The sequence below is a fragment of the Rattus rattus genome, chromosome 5, assembly GCF_011064425.1.
Source record: "Rattus rattus isolate New Zealand chromosome 5, Rrattus_CSIRO_v1, whole genome shotgun sequence".
NCBI classification, from domain to species: domain Eukaryota; kingdom Metazoa; phylum Chordata; class Mammalia; order Rodentia; family Muridae; genus Rattus; species Rattus rattus.
In genome coordinates this window covers 66,146,725-66,168,556 of record NC_046158.1, presented here as the reverse complement: position 1 = coordinate 66,168,556, position 21,832 = coordinate 66,146,725, and the positions used below count along the sequence as shown (strand labels likewise).

The 21,832-nt window shown below is 52.6% G+C and overlaps 1 protein-coding gene across 2 annotated transcripts in view; it reads left to right on the top strand.

The window, feature by feature from the left end:
* The first annotated feature begins 3,548 nt into the window (after positions 1–3,548).
* The window catches only part of Creb3l1 (cAMP responsive element binding protein 3 like 1), a 40,284-nt gene continuing 22,000 nt past the window's right edge, over positions 3,549–21,832 (top strand). For both annotated transcript variants that reach the window (XM_032903724.1, XM_032903726.1), the window contains exon 1: positions 3,549–4,102. In XM_032903724.1, the coding sequence (XP_032759615.1) occupies positions 4,001–4,102 (102 nt within the window). In that variant the 5' untranslated portion in view covers positions 3,549–4,000. The remainder of the gene's footprint in view (positions 4,103–21,832) is intronic.

Genomic DNA, 21,832 nt, shown 5'->3' with positions numbered 1-21,832 from the left:
CGATGCAAGCAAACAAGGCAGGTTTACTTTGGGTGACCTTCCCACCACCACCCGGGGCCTGCCAGCCACAAGAAACACCCACCTTCCACCCTCCTGGTAGCTCCTGGTAGGAGTCTAGAAAGCCTGAGTACCTAGCTATCTGAGGACCAGGCCTGGCCTAGCGCTCGGGGTTCCCAACTCCCCATTTGGAAGATATTTGTTAAAGAAGGATCCTGGGGGGTGGAGGGGATCAATGCCTCATCTCCTATCTAATGCATGTAGAACCTGAGGGGCTTAGAGAAGGGTAGTGACACACCAGAGTATCTGTATGACAACACACACACACACACACACACACACACACACACACACACACACACATCCCACAATGCATTGCAATTGCATCCCAGCAAGAGCCTCACTCTTCGCCTGACCTTCAGGTCTGGGACAGACAGAGGCTTATCTTTGCCCTTTTCCTCCTGTGCGTCACTGTCACTAACTGTGCATAGATGTCATTATGCAGGAGGCTTTTGCCTCACAGCTGGAGCCACCACTGCTATGAGCAGCAGTCACGTGTGTCACCAGGCCCCTCTGCAGGAGGCGCTGAGCTCAGTAGGGAAAAGCTCACCTAACACTCACAGGGCCCCGGGCCCACCCAGGATAAAAGGGATGTGTTTTTGACCACCTCCTTGCTGGACTGGGGGAGGGGGGAAGGGAGGAGAAGGGCTTTTATCAGAACAGAAGTAATCCTTACCAGTGTTTTCATAGGCGAGCCTCTGCCTCTGTGTAATGAGAACGAGTTTGTGCCCACATTGGGGCTCCACATTCTTTACAACTATAGCCCATCCCACTGCCCCATCCTGTGAAGCCTTTCTTTCTCTGCCGCACCCTGTTCTTCCATTGCCTGGAATACTTTCCCCTCCATTTTGCCCCCACCCCCCACCCCGATGACAGAAATTCACGATTTGGCTGTGAGCTTACACTGTGTAAAGCAGGAGCCTTCCTTACCCATACAAGCATGTCAAACTATTTTATTTCTTCATAGCTCTTTGTGATGCCTTTTAAGAACCCGCCCCAACTAATCTCCAGTTCCTGGACTAGGGGGTGTTAGTCGTAGGCTCTTGGTAACACTCCTGTGAGTATAAGCCAGACATCCTTATCTGGGCCGGACTCTGCCATTCCGTTTATTCCCGGAAGCTCTACTTATCCCGTGTTCCAGGCTCTGCTTTCCTGGTTTCTCTTCACAGTCCCCACTGCCTGCCCCCCACCCCCTGCCACCAGGGTTTCTCTTGGGAGATCTTGCTTCTCAGACTGCACAGGAGGTACCGGAACTAGAAAGCCTCCCCCGGGATTATTTTCAATGGTTTCCTGGGGTGTTCACCTGAATAAGGAGACACTGGGCACTTTAATCCTACTTATCTAAAACTATATAATCTTCCCCAATCACTTAAATGCTACCTATGTCTCTAATTACAGAGAGACCTGGGGGTGGGGGTGGGGGATACTGGCACAATTTCCAGTCAACTCAGGCAGAAGGACACTTGTGCCCCTCCTGGGAGCCCACAGGCATTCTGGCTCAGGAGCCAGGACTCCAGACACCTGCTGTCACAGACTCATCCGTGAGAGCCTGTCCTGCCCATCCATCAGGCCATGGGCCACTCCCTTTTCCTGGAAGGGTCAGTCACTCTCCTATTTTAATAACCCTCAACTGACCCATAACCTCACTTAGTTCTATCTGTTGCTGTGGATAGAATTGATCTCTTTAGGTTCAGCCTAACTCTTCAGGGTGGCACTGCTGATGAGCTGGTCTCTAGGACATTGGGCCATGCTAGTTTCTCAAGAGCAAACCTGGAAGGCAGTCTTGCGGCCAATGGTCATGTGATAGACTAGAGGGTCCAGAACTCTGCCATCTGGGTCGTGAGCTGCAAGTATAGCAAAGCCACGTGCCTGCTCACCGGCTCTTGGCTAACAAACAGCTCTGGTCTCAGATGATGATTTTTTGGCAATCGCTACGGCTGAGCTGTGATGATATCTTAAAGGTCCTGAGCTAAATACTCAAGCAAGGAGGACACCCTTAATCCCATGCATAACTCTGGGCAGGAAACAGTGGACACAGCCCTCAAGGGAGCGCCTTTCTGAGGCACTTTCCCTTGTTCAGGTGCTGAGAGATTGTTTATCAGCCCTTTTAAGAGATTAAGTTGTCGAAGCAGCAGGCTACTTAAGTAATGAGTCCAAGGGGCCTAAGCGTGTCAGGTGACTGGACAGCACTTTGGCTCGCCAGACTCACATTCTGCCACATCCTGCTCTGAGGAACATCTAGAGGCTTAATGGTTGATGAGAGAAGGGGGACTCCACTCTTGCTATTCAGGCTGTGCCTCTGCCTGTGTTTGATCTGAGGGTTTTGGAGTCCAGCAGGGACACGGTCAATTGCACAAACAGGGGCTGAAAGGCACGAGACAGGTGCAGAGCACCTGTGCCCTGAGTATGTACAGGACGATGAGTGTTCCCATCGGGGCTTCAAGGAAGGCTCCCCCGGGGAGGAAACGTGGAAGCTGAGAGCTCAGTCAGGAACTGAGATGTGGCTCAGTTAGCAGAGGGGCAGGAGGCCCCAGATGTGATCTCCAGCACTACATAAAACTGGGTGTGTTGCCAGGCAGTGGTGCGTGACTTTAATCCCAGCAGTCAGGAGTCAGAGGCAGGTGGATCTCTGTGACTTTGAGGTCAGCCCGGTCTACAGTGTGAGTTCCAGGACAGCAGGGTCTACACAGAGAAACCCTGTCTTGAAAAACCAAATAGATGATAGATGGATGAATGGATGGATAGATAGATACCAACAAAAATAAAACCTGGGTGTGGTGGTCCACCCTAATAATCCCAGTCTGGAGTACATAAGACCCTGCCCCACCCCCCAACGTAAGAAGGTGTCTGTGTTTGTGTGTCTGTGTGTATGTATGTTTATGTACACACACATACAGCATTGCCGGAAGGTATTTTCTGAGTCTAGAAGAACAGCATACTCTCTTAGCCTCCTTGAATCATCTCCAGCCTCAGGGAGGATAGCTTGAAACAGAATTCCCTGACTTTGGTTTAGTTCAGGGTTTAACCAAACTGGAAAAAGCCTGACATGGTGATGCACCTGACAGAGGCAAGGGGAAAACTGTGAGTTTGAGGGCAACCTAATCTACAGAGAGTGTTACAGGCCAGCCAGGACTACATAGAGACCCTACTTTAAAAAAAGAAAAAGAAAGAAAGAGAGAAAGAAAGAAAGAAAGAAAGAAAGAAAGAAAGAAAGAAAGAAAGAGAGAGAGAGGAAGAGTTTGGTGAATTTGGCTTCCTAGTCAGCCCTCCGTTTACAGAATCGTGGCCTGCAAAGCCTTCACAAGCCGCCCAGGTTTCAGGAAGCCTACAGTTTCCAGGATAGTTTTGCCTTCATCCCCCTATTTGAGCTGCGCCTGCCAAGGCAGCCTAACAGACACATGTCTCTTTAAAGGAGTAGAGACGAAACCCTAGCCACGCCCTCTACTCATTAATATTGAGTTATCGTGAATATTGATGTGGAGGCGTGGCGCCTGGGCCAGCTGGGCTAACCCGCCCGGGGTTCCCGGTTTCAGACTCCGGAAAGTGACAGAAGCTGCGCGGAGGAAGAGACCTAGAGAGATCTCTGCGACTCGGCAGCCACCCATCCTCGGGGGAGCATTGAGCTCCCCCACCCCCGGCTCCCACCCGGCCCGGGGGGCTCCTCCAGCATCGGCCCCACCCCCGGGCTCCCCATGGAAGCCAGCTGCGCCCCGGGAGGAGCAGGAGGAGGAGTCGGCTGAAAGCCCACGGTGCTTTCGGCGCCGCTGCCCTAAGGCCCCCCAGCGCCCCCGACCCGCGCCACCCCCACCGCTCCTCCCCCGGGGCTCGCCCGGACCTGCCCCCCGGCCGCCTGCCCGCACCCAGCCGCAGCCTGGTGCGGGGATCCTCGCCGCCCTGGAGTGAGGGAAGCGCAGCCCGAAGGGGTCCCCTGGAACCCGGCGCGATGGACGCCGTCTTGGAACCTTTCCCGGCCGACAGGCTGTTCCCGGGATCCAGCTTCCTGGACTTGGGAGACCTGAATGAGTCGGATTTCCTCAACAATGCGGTAAGAACGAAAGGGTCTCGGTTCCCCTATGCACACAACTCTCACCCCTCTCCGCGGAGCGCCTGGAACCCCGCAAAGACCCGCAAGAGCCAAGGAGGGGGCTCAGCTCAGGGTCCCCTGGATGAACACGTGGTTAGGGTTTTAAGATGGGGCGACTAGTTTCCTGGACGCCCCTTTAGACCAGGAGCCTAGAACGTAGGCTCGCAGCTAGCGCCCCACGCCACTCCTGAGGACTCGATCCAAGAACACGTTGGTCTCTGGCTTCTAGGGGAAGGGGACAAGGAGGCGTCGGGGGCCTCCGAATCTCGGATATGAACTAACAGGACACCAATCCACACCCCACACCCCACAGCCCGCGCGGCACAGTCAGCCACAGTCTTCCATCCTCCCTCCACCCACCCTAAGGTTCTGGGACCAGATTGGGCGCAAAGTAGAGGAGCTCTTTCCTGCGCCCTCTTTAGGGCCTCGGTGGCTCTGAGGCTGTATCTCCGCCGGGGGGCGCACAGTGGAGCCTTCCCCAACCAGAGGCCCGAAGCTTCTAGGGGGTCAGAGGCAGACCCAGATGCCCAGCCAGACCCAGAAACTGAGGAACACTGCTCTAGCCTCCCTTACGGGAAGGCAGTTGAGGGTGGTGGGTCAGGGAAGCACCGAGTGAGGGTTCAGAAGACCTTGTTTTTTCTATCAGTGTGTGTCGTGGCTACTGCGTTTCCTCTTCCTAAGTTCCCTATGGTTCTGCTAACTTTGTCTCTCCCTGTGGCCTCAGGACTGCTCCGGGCTATAAAGCTGTCTTCCTTCTCTCCTTTCCCCTTCTTTTCTAAGGAAACGTGGCTCTCCTTTCCTTTCTCTCTCTTTCACTCTGGCTCAGACCTAAAGACTTAATGGAGGAGGGGCATGGCTGACAGACACACACACACATACACACACACACACACACACAGAGAGAGAGAGAGAGAAAGAGAGAGAGAGAGAGAGAGGGAGAGAGAGAGAGACTCATCCTGAAGAAATGTGGGTTGTTTGGAGAATCTTCGAGGAACCCACAGCCACCATAGAATGAGCCACAGTTGTATACCCCTCCACCCCATACTCAACCAGAAGCCAAGCACATGGGGTCCCCGCCTGTTTGTCTCTACCTCTTGCACTAAGAAAACTTTAGCAGGCAAGTTCAAGGTCTTGAAGGACTTAGATGTCCTTCACTGAGTATCCCAAGCAGCTTGATTCATGTCGCCTTCAGTCAGGGAGTCATGGGGTGACACATCTCCCCCAGGCATTCTTAAGCAGCATGTCCCGGTCTTGCTGTCTGAAAGAGGTTGTTCAAATCGTAGCCTTCTACATCAGATGGGAGGAACCAGGAGAGATGCTGTGTCTTAGGAGAAGTGGCAACTCTGGCCCCACCCTACCTCTGTTTCCCTTGTGAGCATGGGCCATGCCTGTCTTTCTCCCCCCATCCCCACCCCCAGGCCTCCATTTCCTGATCTATAAAAAGGAGCAAACTAGGCCAGTGCTTCCTAAGGATGGTTCTAGATGTTACCCAGGAGTAAAACAACAACTTTTGGAGGGACCACATAGCCCTCTTGGAGCAGGTAAAAGATTCGGGTCAGAGAGAAAGATTTGTCAGGGGCCCAGGCTCCTTGAAGTCCAAGGGGACAGTGCAGCCCTCCTGCAGACTTCACCTATTGGGGGACCAACCGAGCTGAGCTTTCTTCTCAATGAACCCTGCAGCCTGCTCTGCTCTGCGGCTGCGGCTCTGGGCCCTGCTCCTGTACAGGAAAGAAGCCCTGATGTGCTGTGGGACACCGGGAAGGAATGCCCAGCTGGGGCCCTCTGGCCTTCATCTGGACCAGGAATGCATAGTTGTGGAGAAGAGGTTTCTAGGAGGAGAGGGCTCCATGCCTGGCTAGAACATGGAAATTCTACATCTGGCTCTGCCTCTGCCATCAGCTAATGGAGCTGTTCACATAGACTTGTGTTCTTCAGGGTTTTGATTTCCTCATCTGTAATAGGAGAACATCGTTCCCCGTAGCATTATTGCAAGGATTTGGTTAGAAGATTAACATAAAGATGACGTAGATTAAGGCCTGCCAAGTAAGAGACCTGACTTCTTCCTCGCACTGAATGCAGGAGACAGTGAGAAGCACTCAGCTGGGAGTTGCTGAGTGACTTTGAGTGAGGCCCATTCCTCCCCTGGATCTATTTCCACAGCGAGGGTTCCAGGGATGAGGATGGGAAGGATGTGTCTACGTGGAAGACGGAAAGCTGTGTCTTCACTGTCCTTAAAGATCCCCAATGTTAGCCATTAAAGCTACATGGGGACTTCATGTGCCCCCATCCCCACCCCATTACCCTAAAAGCGAAAAGGGAAAGCCAGTTCCTCCTGACTGCTGCAGAGAACACCTGCACTCTAGAGACAGGGATAGGACACACAGAGGCTAACTCGAGTGCCTGCAGGTAGCTAGTGCTGGCGCTACCTCTGAGGCCTTCCTCCTATTGTCTAGATGATGCCTATGCAACTTTAAAGGCTCCCTTACAACAGAGCAGTGATCCTTAGTCCCAGTGGTGCAGGGCTTCTCCTTCTCCAGCTTGTCTGCCCTCCCACAGCTCCAAAGTGACTGTCTTTCAACTCTCTTGCATCGTACCCTATGGCCCTTTCAGCCCTGTGCGTGCAAGAGAGAGTCTGGACTCAGATAACTGGCACGGGAGAACAGAAGGACAGAGAGGGTCTGTGCGTGTCTTATCTCTCTCCTCTGGTCAGGAGAAGGGGATATCTCTGTTTTCTCTCCAGGGAACTGACTCAGGATTCCAGAGAAACCCCAGCTGGGAGGTGTGGGGAGGAGGAAGAGGGGGAGCAGCGAGGGGGGGTTCTGTTGTCTCAGAGGGGAGCAGCAGGAAGTTGCAAGGATGTTTGCTCAACACACCCATGTACCTCTCAGCAGCTGGGAAGGCCAGGTGTGGGGATGAGGGGACCCCAGGACCAGCCCAGAGGAGGGGCTTAGAGGGAGGTAAGGCTGACCCCTGCTCCCAAGACTCCCAGCCTGACTTCTGCATTAATGCTGAAGTGGAGAGGCAACAGGCCCCCACCCCCAGCCTTTAGAGGATTTGGGGAGATTAGAGAAGTATGTGTGTTTGGATGTGCCTGTGTGGGTGGGCTTTCTGCAGCCCTTGACTCTGTGTGTGTGTGTGTGTGTGTGTGTGTGTGTCCAAAGAAAGGACCAAGGCACTATAGCCTTAGAATCACCAGAAAAAAATGAATAAAGAAAACTCTGGAAAATCAAAATCTCAGAGCTATTATTCAATAGAGAGGTCTCTACAAACTCTTGAGTTTGGAGCTTGTTTTTACGTTTTTTTTCCTTCCCCCACTTTTGTGGAAACAAACTCCTGATAGCCAGGGCTTCATCTGCTTCCTTTATCCCAGTGCCCAACAGAGGTGTACTCCATTCAAGGTGTAAGTCAGCCATTGACAGATGCAGAAATAAAATGAATGCATGAGGTCAGGTCAGACTCCCAACTTTCTAAAATGTGGCTGTGTTATGTGGTGGGGTATGCAGGTGTGTACTGAGGTGTGTGGGCTTAGAGGACAGCCTCCTCAGAACCACCACCTTCCTCTTCCTCTTGAGACTGTCTCTCACTGCTTAGGCTAAACTGGCCAGCCAGTCCCAGGAATCCACCTGTCTCTACCTCCCCAGCACTCTGATTACAATTGCGCGCTCCTGGGTGGGTTCTGGGGATCAAACTCGGGTCCTTATGCTTATGTGTCAAAGACTTTACTGACTGAGCCATCTCCCCAGTTCCCTAGAAAAGTAGAGGGTGCTAAGTTCACCTGCTCCCAGCCATCAGAGTCCAGCAGCTCTGCAGTGGGTGTTGCCGCTGGGCTTTACAGAGAACATCGATGTGATTCCCAAAGAGTAGGCATTGCTATAAGACGTTGCCATATTCTGCCTGAGGCCCCTGCAGGCCCTAGTCTCATACAGTCTAGAGTTGGTTGGACTGAAGGAAATTTGAACCTGTGGGTTTCGAGCCAGACTTTGAACCTGGATCTTCTGCTCCTTCTTTCTCGGGTAGTTCTCGACCTATTTGGCCACCTAAGGCTGTGGTCCTTTAACCCTGTTACCTCAGGCCTGCACAAGCCATTCCTGCTATTTGCAGTGCTCAGCCTCAAATCCTTCCACCTCTGCATCCCACTCCTAGCTCAAATGCCTGGGGCCCCACTGTTTTCTGAGCCCTTCCGTTTGGTTTCCTCGTGGCCTGAATCCCAGTCTGCAGCTGTTTTATTGACTTTTTATATATTTCCTCCATGAAGAAGTCCCATAAAAGGAGAGACCATATCAATTTTACACATTGCCATAAACCCTTAGCGTCATGTCGTGACGCAAAATAGGCACCAGCCATAGTAAATTCTACGATAATGCAAAATCCAACCCACCATTTCCAAATTATGTAAAACATGGAGTTGTATCTTCATAGAGTCAGGGGGAAGGGGTACATTTCAGGCAGGTGGACCTGTCATCCACAAACGGCAAGCGTAAAGGCAGACAGAGAGAGACCCACAGGAGATGGAGGTGCCCATTTCTGAGCTCCACAGGCACAGACCTCTCCCCACTTTATCTGAGATGGAGCCTGAACATGAGGCAAAAGCACAGGTTCCTCCACACTGCAGAGGACTTTGCTCTAGTCAAGGATTTACTGTATTTGTAAAGAAAATTCTTTTAAGATAAAGTAAAGCTGTTAAAAACAGAAGAGTGGGCCAGAGCTGAGTGAGTACACAAGAGGCATGCAGGAAATTCCAGAAGGGGCCCTGGGGCCTCAAGGTCCTGACCTGGCCAACCCTGAGTGTGCTGGAGATGCCCGCAGATGCCTCAGCTGCTCCCAAGCCTCCCTGCCTCTGCCAGAAACTCTTTCTCTCATTCACTAATAGACATGTCCATCCTTTCAGGAGCTTGGGATCTGAGGGACATTTTGGCAGATCCCAGGGTTGCTGCGTGGAGACGAACCTAGGTCTAAATTGCTACCCATCAATAAATGAGAAACCAGGAAACAGATAGAATGGATACCATGCTTTGCATGGCTCCCTGGATTGACCTAACCGCAGCAGTGAAGACGTTAAGAAGTGACAGGTGCATGTGTATGTACATGGACACAGGAAAGCTGGGATCGAATGGCTTGACTCTTTGATGGAGAAGCAACAGTACCCTGGAAGCTCAGCGTGTTTATTATCTACAGTTGAACAGAGAAGCAGAGTCATTACATAGAGATGAACGAGGAGGCAGGGTTATTATACACAGCTAAACGGGAGCGGGCTTAGCTAATAATCTTGTGGGGGAGCAGTCTTCAGGCTGCGAACAACCAGGGGAGAGTAAGCTACAGTGTTATCAACATTTGTGCTCTGACCCGAGAAAGGCTTTGCCACCCCTCTGAGACTCACCTGGAGAAGCCTTTGGCTCTCCCATGGAGCTGAGGCATTGGAGTGTGTCATAGCCATGCCCTAGCCCACAGTACACATCCACCCAGGACTTCTCTTGCTTCCTATACACTGTTTGACCCCATGACAGAGCAGACACCTTGTAGGGCCTGAAGACAAGTTAGAGGTTTTGCAAGGTCTCCAAGGTGACCTTGATGCCCTTCCCAGTGTCTTCCACACCTGGTAGTGAAGGCTCTCTTCAGAAACATTTCAGTGGACAGCGCCATCGCTGTCTTCTCCTGCCTGAGCACCCAATCAGCATCCTGTGCCTTGTGCAGACAAGAAAAGGAGACTTAGAGAAAGTGTACAGGTCTCTTCAGATCAAGAATGCTCCAGGAGATCTGAGAATAGAGAGCCATGGCTAGAGACTAGTGCTGTCCTTAGGGCACCATGGGTACCTGGAGTTTTAGCTACACAGCTGGAGCCCCTGGGCAGGCCTCCTGTCCCCTCTCTTTATGTCCATGCTGGGTTCTGTTCTCTATAGGACCACAAAGAATTCCTCCCGACTGGGTCCTCTCCACCTCCTGCAATCGCTATACTCAGGACCTCCTGGAGCATCTCTCGGGGACCTGGCTTGCCCTTGAACCTCTCTCAAGAAACCAGTTCCAGATGTTAGAGAACAGGCTGTTCTTCTGGAAGTCTCTGCACTCCAGGGGGGTAGGATAGAGGAGGAAGATTTGGGTGGAGCTGAGTGAAGGCTGTGAGCATTGCTTTGGCTGGAAGTCTGTGTAACCCCCTTGAGCAGACCCAGGGAAGCCACAGTCACTGACAGGACCTGAGCCAGGAGCAGGAAAAATGTGGAGGTGGGAATAGAAGCTGGGAGGAATAGAACATGACCAAGAACCTTGACCCTCAAAGGGAGTGTGTCATGGGTATTGGTTTCCCTGCAAAGCCCAAGTCCTTGATGCCTGAGAACTGGACATACCTTATCATCAATGAGTTTGACTTGACTGAGTTGTGAGTGGATTTCCCTGTCGCCAGGCTCATGGGGCTCCTCCCCCAGCTCTCCAGGGCAGAGCATTCAATGATGCTTCCTTGGCCCTTGGCTGTTGGCCCAGAAACCATTTCACCCTTCACAAAGGGGCTGACACATCTAAGCAGGGATGTGTGGTCCGACAAAGCAGCTGGACAGCAGCAACCGCTCCCTCCTTCCCCTTCCAAAAGAATAACAAAAACGAAAGCAGCAGAGGCAAAAGGCAGGCCCTTAAGGCCCTCCTGGAGAGCCGGGAGGCAGTTCCTAGGCAGTGACTGCAGGGCTGTATGAGCAGGAAGCCGGACTCACCCTGCTTCTGTTTCTGTGGGTTCTGCTCTGCCTGAGCCACCCTCATCTCTCAATCAGCTCATTTCTCAACTTACTGTGTGTTCTCAGGCAAAGCCCTTTCCCTCTCTGGGCCTTGACCTTCGTTTCTAAACTAGACTAAGGGTCCCCCGAAGGAAGAGGGTCATTCATTAATGTCGGCCGTTCTGTAGTTATAGCTGTAATGCTTAGGATATGTTTATCTACACTCTAGACTGACGGATGGAGGAGTGGGTGGGTGTTTGCATGGATGAATGGAGAGGAGAGTGGATGGATAGCTCGATAGGTGGATGGATAAGGAGAAGATGGAAAGAAAAAGGTAAAGATTATTGGAAAGAATGGATGTGTGGGTGGTGGGAGGGAAAATGAGTGCACAGAGCGGCTGAATAGGGCAGCAGTGGAGGGGGACTAAGTGGGTAAAGGATAAGGAAGGAAAACACACTTGAAAACTCCCAGCCCTGTTGGTCCTTCTTCTAAAAGTATATTCGATTCACCCAGTTATGCGTGCATGCATGCATTCAAGTACTGAATCTCATGTCTCACCTCAACTGTCCACTTTATCATGATGGCCTTTGGGTCTGTGTGTGTGTGTGTGTGTGTGTGTGTGTGTGTGTGTGTGTGTGTAGGCTACATGTATCTATGCATGCTCACATTTGTGTGTGCATGCATGTATGGGTATGCATGCACACGATGTGCATGTAGAGATCAAAGGCCGACCTGGAGTGTCTCCCTCAACCTCGCTCCAGTTTAGTTACTGAAGCATGGTCTCTCTCTTCAGAGTTCACCAGGTCACCTAGTCAAGCTAGCAAGTTTGTCTCCACCTCTGGAGTGCCAAGGTACAGGCTGGCCAGCATGCCTACCTGACTCTTAAGAGACTGTTGGGGATCTCAACGCTGGTCTTCATACTTGTGCAGCAAGTGTTTTATCCGCTGAGCTAGCTCCCAGCCCCCATGACTTTTTCTAATGTGAAATACTAAGAATACAGTAATGCATATCTGTGACTCTACAGTATAATAAAAATAGCTATCTGGGAACTCACCAGACACCATTAGAAACAGGCAGTGCTCTAAACATCATGGTCTGCAAAACTGCATGGGTTTGGGTGAGAAGCAATGTAACTCTCCAGCCTACTCACTGTGGTCAGATTCAAACCCCAAGAGCCTTCAAACTGAGGACTGGGGAGATGAGGCCCAAACTATATAGACATCAGGTCCAACACAGGTGACAGAGGACTAGGCAGGCCTTGGGCAGCTGGACTATGCTTCTGCCTCCCCTCCCCCACCTCCTCCCCCCACCTCCTCTTCCTCCCCCTCCTCCCCTCCCACTCCTACCCTCCACCTCCTCTTCCTCCCCCTCCTCCTCTTCCTTTCCTCCTCCTCCTCTTCCTTCCTTTTCCTTCCCTCTTTTCTTTCTTTTTTTTTTTTTTCTGGCTTTTTTGAAACAGGGTTTCTCTGTGTAACAGCCCTGGATGCTCTGGAACTTGCACTGCAGACCAGGCTGGTCTCGAACTTTCAGAGATCCTCCTGCCCCCAGTGCTGGGATTAAGGGGGTGGGCCACCATGCCCAGCTCAGGCTTCTTTTCTTCATGCTTATAGTGGGAAAGATGCTCAAAAGTAGGGTTCTCATGAACACTCAACTAGAATGTCTCTCTCTCCCTCCCTTTGTCTCACGTGTACATGTGAAAGTCTGCAAGTGTATGTGTGTACATGCTGTGGGATACATGTGAAGGTCTGCAAGGGCGTGTGTGTGTGTGTGTGTGTGTGTGTGTGTGTGTGTTTGCATGAGTGCGTGCGTGCGTGCACCCTTGAGTCAAGCACCCTTATCAACTTAGCCATCTTACTGGCCCCCAACTAGGAATTCTTGAAGAGGGCTTCTGGCAGAGACTAGAGCACAGTGTGCCCTCACACAGAGCCTTGCACAGCGCCCCCTGCAGGACACAGTTGCTGCCGCTGCTTTCACTCTGCTGCTGTCATAGTCTGAAAGGAAAGATTTCAGCATTTGACCACCACCCTGGGGAAACAAATCACCTTCTCCGGGTCTATGTAGAGGCTTTTCTATATGGACTGAGGATTGAGCCCAGGGCCTTGTTCATGCTAGACAAGTGCTCTGCCACTCAGCTGGGTCCTTGGCCCTATTTCTCCCTTTTAAATTTTAAGACAAGGTCTGAGTTGCCCAGGCTTGGTCTTGAAGTCACTCTGTAGTCTGGGCAGGCCCTTGAATTTGTAATCCTCCTGCCTCAGCCTCCTGCATAGTTAGAATTACAGACTTGCAACACCAGACCTGGATAGAAGCCCCTTTTCTTTGGGTTAAGCCCCAGGCCTTAGAGCTCTGTGCTGATCCCAGGGATGAGGAGACTTGGGTATAGACTCCATGCCTGGAGCAGGGGCCCATATTCTATACACAGCCCAGTACTAACAGGAACCATTTGTCAGCAGCCAGTGATGTCACGGACACTAACTTTTCTGGAGTCAAGACTGGGTTCACCTGTGGTTTGACCAATGCAAGCAGCACAAAGCTGGGCAGTACTTCTCTCTGTGCGCCTCAGTTTCCTGGTTTGTAAGGCAATGGCTCTGATAAGCTCTGCTTTATTGTCTGAAGCCTAAATGAGACCCGGAAGGCAAAGAAGCAGAGCTGGGCTATCACACACGTGTTCGCCATCACTGTTACTGTCAGCTGTACTCTGAGGAGTTCCACCTGGTCCCATGCTCAGGGTTTCCATGTAAAAGGAGACTTGGGTCCCATGGCGCATAGCATTTAAGGCATGGCATTAGCCAGTAGCCAGCAGCCTGCACATTAGGGTGGCACAGGAGAAAGAATTCTTGGAGCTGAATGACCTGGGCAGGCTTCCTGGAGGAAGCAGCATGTGAGGGGAATCTTAGAGAATGGGAGGAGTAGGGGTGGGAAGATAAGAGGACATTCCAGGCACAGGGTATACACTAAGGAAGTGACAATTTTACAAGCTGGAGAGAGGGGAAGAGAGGCTGCATCTCCCATGAAATCTGTTATCGTATTCTGGGGAGTGCAGACTTTTTCAGCAGGATGCAGGGAGCCAATGGCCTGGACAAGGTGGTGGCCCCAGTAACTCTGACCTGTCTTGGTGCTAGGAGTTCTAGAGTCCATAGGGCATCTTAGATCTCTGTCTGTCTGAATAATCCCGGGCTCTCCTCAAGAGGAGACAGAGATTTCCCTGAAGCACAAGGTAGCATGAGACAGCAGTGAGCCAGGTCCTTCTCCTCCTCCCTTGCAGTCACAGCCACCACCCACTGATCCCTGTGACCTGGTGTGACTCCGCTCCCCCCATTCCTCACTCTCCCCTCTACCCCCGCCCCAGTTAGAAGCAGCAGTCCTCAGTTCCTTTGGCCCTCTCATCATAGTACCAGAACCCAAGGCAACTCCACCCTTGCATGAGGATAACTTGTCTCTATTTAGAGCTGGGGTCTCTCCCAAGCCATGCCCCGTCTCTTGGCCCAACCTTAGGACTCTAATGGGGTTCCCCTACCCCATCCAGTAACTCAGCCCCCTCTGATGTTACACAAAGCATGTCCCTGTGAAGTCCGGGGGGCTGGAAGGATCTGAATCTCATTCTTGAGCCAAGCCCAAGCCTGGCAGCAGCCTTGGCTGTCCCAGCCCTCAGCTGGGACAAGATGCCCGAGATCTTCTCCCAGAGTGGACGCCCAGCCCTACCCTATGCCTTCCCAAAGCCTTCACCCCTCTCTCCAGCACTGCAAATCAGTTCCACATTTGGGGTCTGGCATGCTGTATCCACTCAGAACTCTCCCCTCCCAGACAGCCTGGGCTCCCACAAGGTCAACCTAACACGCAGGGGTCTGTGGAGAAAAGAACCCTTGCTTTGACAGCCTCTCCAGAAGACCAAGGGGCTGGGCTGTGGTGAGAGCTTCCGAGGGTTGCCAGGCTCTCCAGAGAAGGATGAGAAAGGGCAGGGGGTGGGGCTGGGGCCTAACCGGAGCAAGCAGATGCAGGGTGAGGGTGGGGGGTGGTGAGGGAAGCTGAGAGGTTCCCAGCTCAGCACATTCCTGAGACATCTGGCTGGGCTGGAAGAGCCCCAGCTGGCCTGAGAACTGCTCCAGTTTCTCTACTCTGATGTCAGGCAGGACCTAGTGCTCCCCCACCCCTCGCAGAGTCCTACTGGCCTGGAGTCCAAGGGACTGAATTCTGGGGCCCCTGCAACCTGAGATCCAGGCACCCAGAGAGCAAAAAGTGTTGTAATAGATAAAAGAAGGGCCTACTGGAGAGATGGCCTGACTCAGGAGCCATCCTGGAAGGCTGAGGACTCGTTCATCTGACTGATTCAAGAGGGTCCTTCCTGGAGCCGTGGCAGTCTCTTCCTTGGAAGGAAGCTAGGGGGAGATGAGGGAGTTGCATAAGGCAGCTTGCCTTGAGTGATGTGACCCTGGGCAAGTCCACTCCATCCCTGGCCCTCCATTTTCTTCACCTGCCTTGGCTAACATTGAATGAGCGCTTTCTGTGTACCCTGCACTCGTGAAAGCACTTTACAGATGTTTTCTTGTTCACTTTTCCTAGCAGCCTGGTCCTGTAGACAGAAGTCCCCCTGCCTCATAGCTAAGACTCCAGCTCAGAGAGGTTATCTGCCTGGCACAGGCTACACAGCACATAGCAGGTCACAGTTGGGATCATACCTGTCTGCCTCCCTGTTTATAATCTGTGGCTGCATCACTCCCATAATAATAGGAGGTGGGCCTTAAGGTGCTTCACATTCTGATTTCTCTTGGCTAGAACGGTGCTCTTCAAGAAGGACAAGGGTAGGCATTAGTCACACACTGGGTGGAGAAAGAAGGCAGAACATCTGGCTTGGATGCATCTGCTGGGTTAGGAGTTTCCCTTTGAAGGTCTATAGGGATTCAGAACCCAGGCACTGACGCCATAGCCTGATCCCCAGTGGAACCCAAGGGTCCTACACCTTCCCAGAAGGAAGGGAGGATATAAGGAGAGAAAATGCCACTTGTTCCAAAAATAAAACCTGAGGACAACTCAGACAGGCTGGGCCCTGATGAAGCCAGAAGCTGAGCGGGTACGGTGCCGAGGAGAGGGGAGAGACCAGCACAACTGCAGCAAGAGCCAAGCGTTAGGCTCCAGCCTAGTAGGTCTTCCAGCTGGCTGGAACCAAAGAGAGCAGATCCAGCTAGCTGACCAGCAGGCCCCATGTATACTCATAGACCTGGCCCACAGCTGAGAACAGCTTCTCCAACACTGAGTGGGGTCTCTGTACCCTACAAAACCCGTCTGTCTTGGCTTAAACACAAAAGGGCCTTGGGCCAGACCAATGTGAAAAAATGGGTATAGCATACCCCCCTCTCCCCAGGGAGGAGTCCAGGGAGGCAGTCCAAGCCAGTGGAAACTCTGCCTGGAGCAGGAGCCGGCTGGCAGGAGAGCAGAATTCAGGACACTCATTCCTGGATGCTCTACCACAAAAGAAGCGGCCTCCATCCATTAGCTAGCTGATTAACACACGCCTTCATTCACCTGCGCAGCCAGCCTCCAAGTGTCTGAGTTCTACCTGAGCATGCAAGGCATTGGCTAGACCCAAGAGAACTGAGCTCACAGTCTCCATGCTATAATCCCAACACTGGGGAGACTCAGGCAGGAGGATTACAAGTTTGAGGTCATTCTGGACCACTCAGCAAGGCTTGGTCTGGAAAGGGGTTGAGGGGAGGAGCAGGCACAGCTAGTCAGAGATGACATGATCATTCCAAGCTACCCTATGGAACTCAGGCTCTGTTCCGAGGGTGCTTGGAAGTTATGAGTGAACATGGGGAATGGCACAGTTGTTTTGGAGATAACAACTCTAGAAGATGATCACAATTCCAAATATGGACCTTCCTTCATAAAAGGGGCAGTCGCACCACGTCAGAAAGTCTTTCCAGAATGGAATACAGGCCTGCTTGCTCTTCTCTGTCTGCAGAGCTGAACACAGTAAAATGAACGTTTACCGTGAACTCTTACTAAAAGTAGATGGACAGCAAAGGCCAGAGGAGTGGGTGCATGATGGGTAATGGGGGTGACTGCCTGCTTATTCTCCAGAGGACCCTTTTGGCTTTCGGTGTCCTGAGCTGTCCCGAAGGGATCCTCTGGCAACTACATATAGACCAGCCTCCCAGCCGCCAGGCCATGGGCTGCCGTCCCTCAGTGGTGCCAGTCACAGCTAACCTGAGCCCTAGGCAGTGCCATTCACTGTCATAGCTTCCTCCTGTCCAGACAGTGCCTGGCGCCTGCCTCAGAGTTGGGCCACAGCACAGGAGTTAGAAGATGGCAGGGGTTGGCCTGCCCAGGGAGAAGTAGGAAGTTAGAATACCGAGTGGGGACTGCAGAGGTGGTATGTGCCCTCCCAGGACCTTCCCTGGCTTAGAAGTAGCCCGCAGTGGGTGCCAGCTTATTTTTCCAGCATATGCTGGCACCAACCCTGCTCCATGACAGGCATTCCTCCGATCCTAGCTTCGATTGTCCCAGTGTCAAACAAGCTAGGGCTCCCAAACCTCCTGTCGCTGGGGCTCACGTGACTCAGGCTTAGCTCACTCATCTTTTAGGCCTGGGAGTGTCTGAGATGTCCAATGTGGTGGCCATGACTGTGTTTCTTGTGTTTTTGTTGTTTTGGTTTTTGAGCTAGGTCTCTCTGGGTAGCCCAGGCTAACCTAAAATCGTAGAGATCAACCAGCTCCTGCCTCCCAAGTGCTGGGATTAAAAGGTATGCATCACCAAACTTGGTTTTGGTGGGGGTTTGGTACTGGTGATTGAAGCCAGGGCCTCATGCACACTTAGCCCATGCTCTAACCCCTGAGCCACACCCCCAGTCCTTTGGATTAGTATCCATCTGACCCCATCTGATGAGCGTCCTCACTGGGCTTGTGTTACTGCCTGAGAGTGTTCATCTATGTAAACTGGGGTGCGGTGGGGGGAGTAGTAATATACATAAGCTAGACCCTGTGCAATAGAAATTTCAGTGTATCAGTTGTGGGGGGATACTCACTGTGCCATGTCAGAGAGGTGGGAATTCCCTGGTGGAAGGTCCCTCCCATCCCAGGTCTGTGTTGTGGTGTACAGGTGTACACATGTGCACACATGCACTCACAGAAGCAGCCGTGTGAATTTGGACTTAGGCTGCATGGTTAATAGTTGAATAAGGGAAAAGCAGGTCAACCCAGTACCACACCTTCCTTGGCCTGTAGGAAGAGCGGCTGATAGTGAGGGAGGTTAGAGCAGTAACTCCCACTCCTGCCAGGAGGGCTCTAGGAAGACTTTATCCCTTCTAGGCCCAGAAAGGCTAGGCAAGGAAGGGGTGACTCTTCCTTCAGACCCTGACACCTCAATTCAGGGGAGACACAAACGGTAACCCAGGAGAACACACCACCTGACTCTATCTGGACCTCAGAGCAGAGTCAGGTAGGGCTCTCTATCTGGGGCCTCCTGAGTTCGGGTCTAGTGTCTATGTCCATTTTTTAGGCAGCCAATAGCCTCTAGACTAAGGCAGGTTCTTAATCGTTTAGGGCCCCAAATACCTGGATGGTGATGTTTACGGACAAGGAGATCTGCTGACAACTGGGGACCTAGGAGCCCACCCCTCCAGGCAGTCTTAAGTTTCCCTCACCCAACTCCCATCCACACTGGACACAGCAGTGACTCACAGCAGTGCGGTGGCCTTTGGGCTTGAAATGGAGGTAATTATGTAGTGATCGCTAGGCAAGTAACCGTCCGGGAATGTACGGGTCAGTGTGTTAGGGGACAAGAGGCGTCTGCTGCCCTCCCTGGGAAGAAGAGAAAGGGGGAAATGTGAGAGGATTCCCCTCCCGCCTCTTCCCAGAGCTCATTTTCTCAGAAGGAAAGTTCGCTGGGGATTTCCCCCACCCCTGATCCTATATTTCAGCCTGGACCAACTTAAGTCTTCCCGACATAGCATGGGCTGAATCTCTCTGGATCAGGGTTTGGTGCAGAAACGAGAGCACAGGTGCAGACGTCAGAGAACCAGGTCTGGGGGAAGGAGGGCACAGTGGGCTGCCTGTACGGATACCCCAGCCGGCCGCTGCGCCCAGATATTTTCACTGTCTGCAGTGACCCCTGTGCAAGGGTTAAGGAAAGAGTCGCGGAGAGGAGCTAGAGCTCAGTCGTACAACCCTGGGAACGTCCCCTCTCACACTAGGGGCGGTAGGGGTCTATTCATGCCACCCCACGGTAAGATTACTGAAAGAGAGGGAGGGGCAGAGCTGGAAGTGAGTTGCTCTCTCTCCGTTCGCATATCATCGAGTGGCCACACAACTGATTAGGGCCTTCGAATACTATGGAATTGCCAGCTCAGCTCTGCCCCAGACACAAACTAAGAACTAGCTATACTCCCCCCACTGTCCAGCAAGCTTCCCGATCTAGAACCCTACTCTACGCAGCCGCGTTCCGGGTCAGGCGGGCGGTGGCTTGCAGCCTCCTATCATTGGCCAGGAGCGTCTCTGCTCTCACCAATAAGCAAGCGGGATTCCTTGGAGAGGCGGCGCCCAAGAGGCAGACTAAGCCACGTAACTGAAGCACGAAGCGAGCAGGACTCCCTCCACCCCTAAAATTTAAAGGGCGGGCGGCAGAGCCGAAGCGCCAAGGAGAGACGCAGCAGCCCGGAGGCGGGGTGCCGGCCTGAGAGCCGGAGGTCTGGGGACCTCTCCTTCCAGAGAGTGGAGCCGGCGCCGGTTGCCCGTGGCGGCCGAGAAAGAGCTGATATTGGCACAAGCTTAGGAAAAAGTCTTAAAGGAGGAGGGAAATATCTCCAAAGTCTCCTTCTCTGGCTTCCCACCCTCGTTGCCTGCACGGAATGGCACCCCTGAAGACTGCCCACCCTAACAGAACACCCCCCCCAACCTTGGCGTGAGACCCTCTGTGAACTCCTGGCCACCGGCCTTCCTCCTCCAGCTCCACCCCCTATTTCCATCAGACAGCCTAAATATGATTCTTGTGTGTCTGTGTGATCTGGAGGAGGGCTCAATAGCGGGTGAGAGCGACCAGGGCCAGAGCAGAGGCGGTTTGAATTCTCTAGAGTGAGCTTTACGGGGATGGAGGCACGTAGGGATAGTGAACACAAGGGGAATCCCCTTACCCTCAGCTCAATCCCAGAGCTGCGGAGAACCCCGCCCGAAATATTGGCAACATGCTGTGTGACTGTGGGTAAATGGCTTGCTCTTTCTGGATTTTAGCTTTCTCATTAGCAAATGGGTTGAGGGGCATAGACCATTGACTTCCTCAGGTTCCTGCTGTCTCACAGCATAAGTGAGATGCTGCGAGAGGCCAGACATCCGACGGAAATAGGCTACGGTATTCACTGAGCAGCTACTGGTGGCAATGCTCCCACGAGAGGCAGATGGGTCTAGGTGCGATGTGACAGGACCACCATCCACCCAGCACTCCAGGAACCTAGGACAAGGAGGGCTGAGCGCGAGAGCGCCTTTACCCCACCCTATCTGCCCCTTGGCCGCCCTCCTCTTCCACTTGGCTCCCACCGCCCTGGAAGCTCCAGCCTGCTGAGCTTTGGCTGCTGTTTCTAGCAGGTGGGGTGGGGGCGCCTCACAACACCCGGCCAACTGCGCCCCCCTAGCAAGTTCATTCGGGCACCCCCAAAGGGAGTCCTTCTCGCTTGTCTTCCTAAAACTGGAAAAACTTCAGGGCCTCCTCTCCCAGACTGGAGGGTGCTGGCTCTCCTCTCCCAGGCCCCCGGGAAGGGGCTTGGCAAATCCTTATCGCCTGCGGAGCAGCTGCTGGAGAAATACCGTGGCCGCTGACTCACGGCTCTTTCAGCTCTGCGCAACCCCCTCTCCTGGGCCCCACCGCAGCCTTGGAGAGCACCCCCTCCCCTCCCCACATCTCAATCCCCGAGTTGGGCTGGAAGGAAGCGCCCCCAGCTGGGATGGCCTGGTTCTGCTGCGGATGTGGACCTCTCAGTCAAGGCTGGGTGTGATGGTTGTTTAAAAGGAGCATACGCATCCCTAAAACGTTTCTGTCTGGGTTCTCGGTTGTTCTAGGGACTTGTTCAGACTCTGAACTCTTTGTACCGCACACCTAGGCTCTACTGAACGGCGGATACACTAGTGGCCTTGCTCTGAGATGCAAGGCCCTGCAACTGCACCCTTACTGAATGAGTGTCTTGCAGGTTGAAACAAGACAAAGATCTGTCTCCAGGAATACGGTCTGGCTGCTACCAGACCAGTCCCAAACAGAGAGGTGTGTGGTGTGGTGGCTGGGGAAAGTCTGGGTATCGAGGGACCATGGGCACTTTCTGACTTTGTCTGGCTCTGTCTGGCTCTGTTTGCCCTGCAGGTCAAATGTAAAGGAGCCTTTGCTCCTTGGGGAATAGGGCTGCTTAATAAATGATGCAGGGGTAGGGGGCGTGGCTCAATAGGTAAGGATCAGAAATTCAAGGTCACTGTAGGGTATGGAGAAGATGGGGAATATATGAAAGCGCTCTGGGAGATTTAAGTAAAAAGAAAAATATAAAATAATGACGATGAATCCTGAAAGAACAGAAATGGGACCCTAGAGTATACCAACGGCGTCTCTGGATTCATTTTGTCCTGGAGTTTCTCATCACACTTGTTCAGAGGGGAAACTCAAACCACCTCCCTCTATAGATTCCAAGCTCATCTCTGAGTTTGGGGGCTGCTGTTTTCATAGTATTAACTACCAAGGGTTTCATACATATCACCTACCCCATGCTGTTCTGAGTGCTTTATACACACACACCATTCCATCGTCACAATCATATGAGGTGGCTACCAGGCGTCTAACCAACACTTGGTCGCCACGGCAATGCTCCGGACTACGAGTTTATATTTCCCACTTCTGGATGAGGAAACTGAAGCACAGAGGAGTTTTTTTAAAGTCAGCAGGTAATGGAGCTAAGAGTTGAAAACAAGTCTTTAAGGTTCCAGGCTCTTGCTCATTCCCTGCTCCTTGAGGACCACACATCTGATGCTGAGCC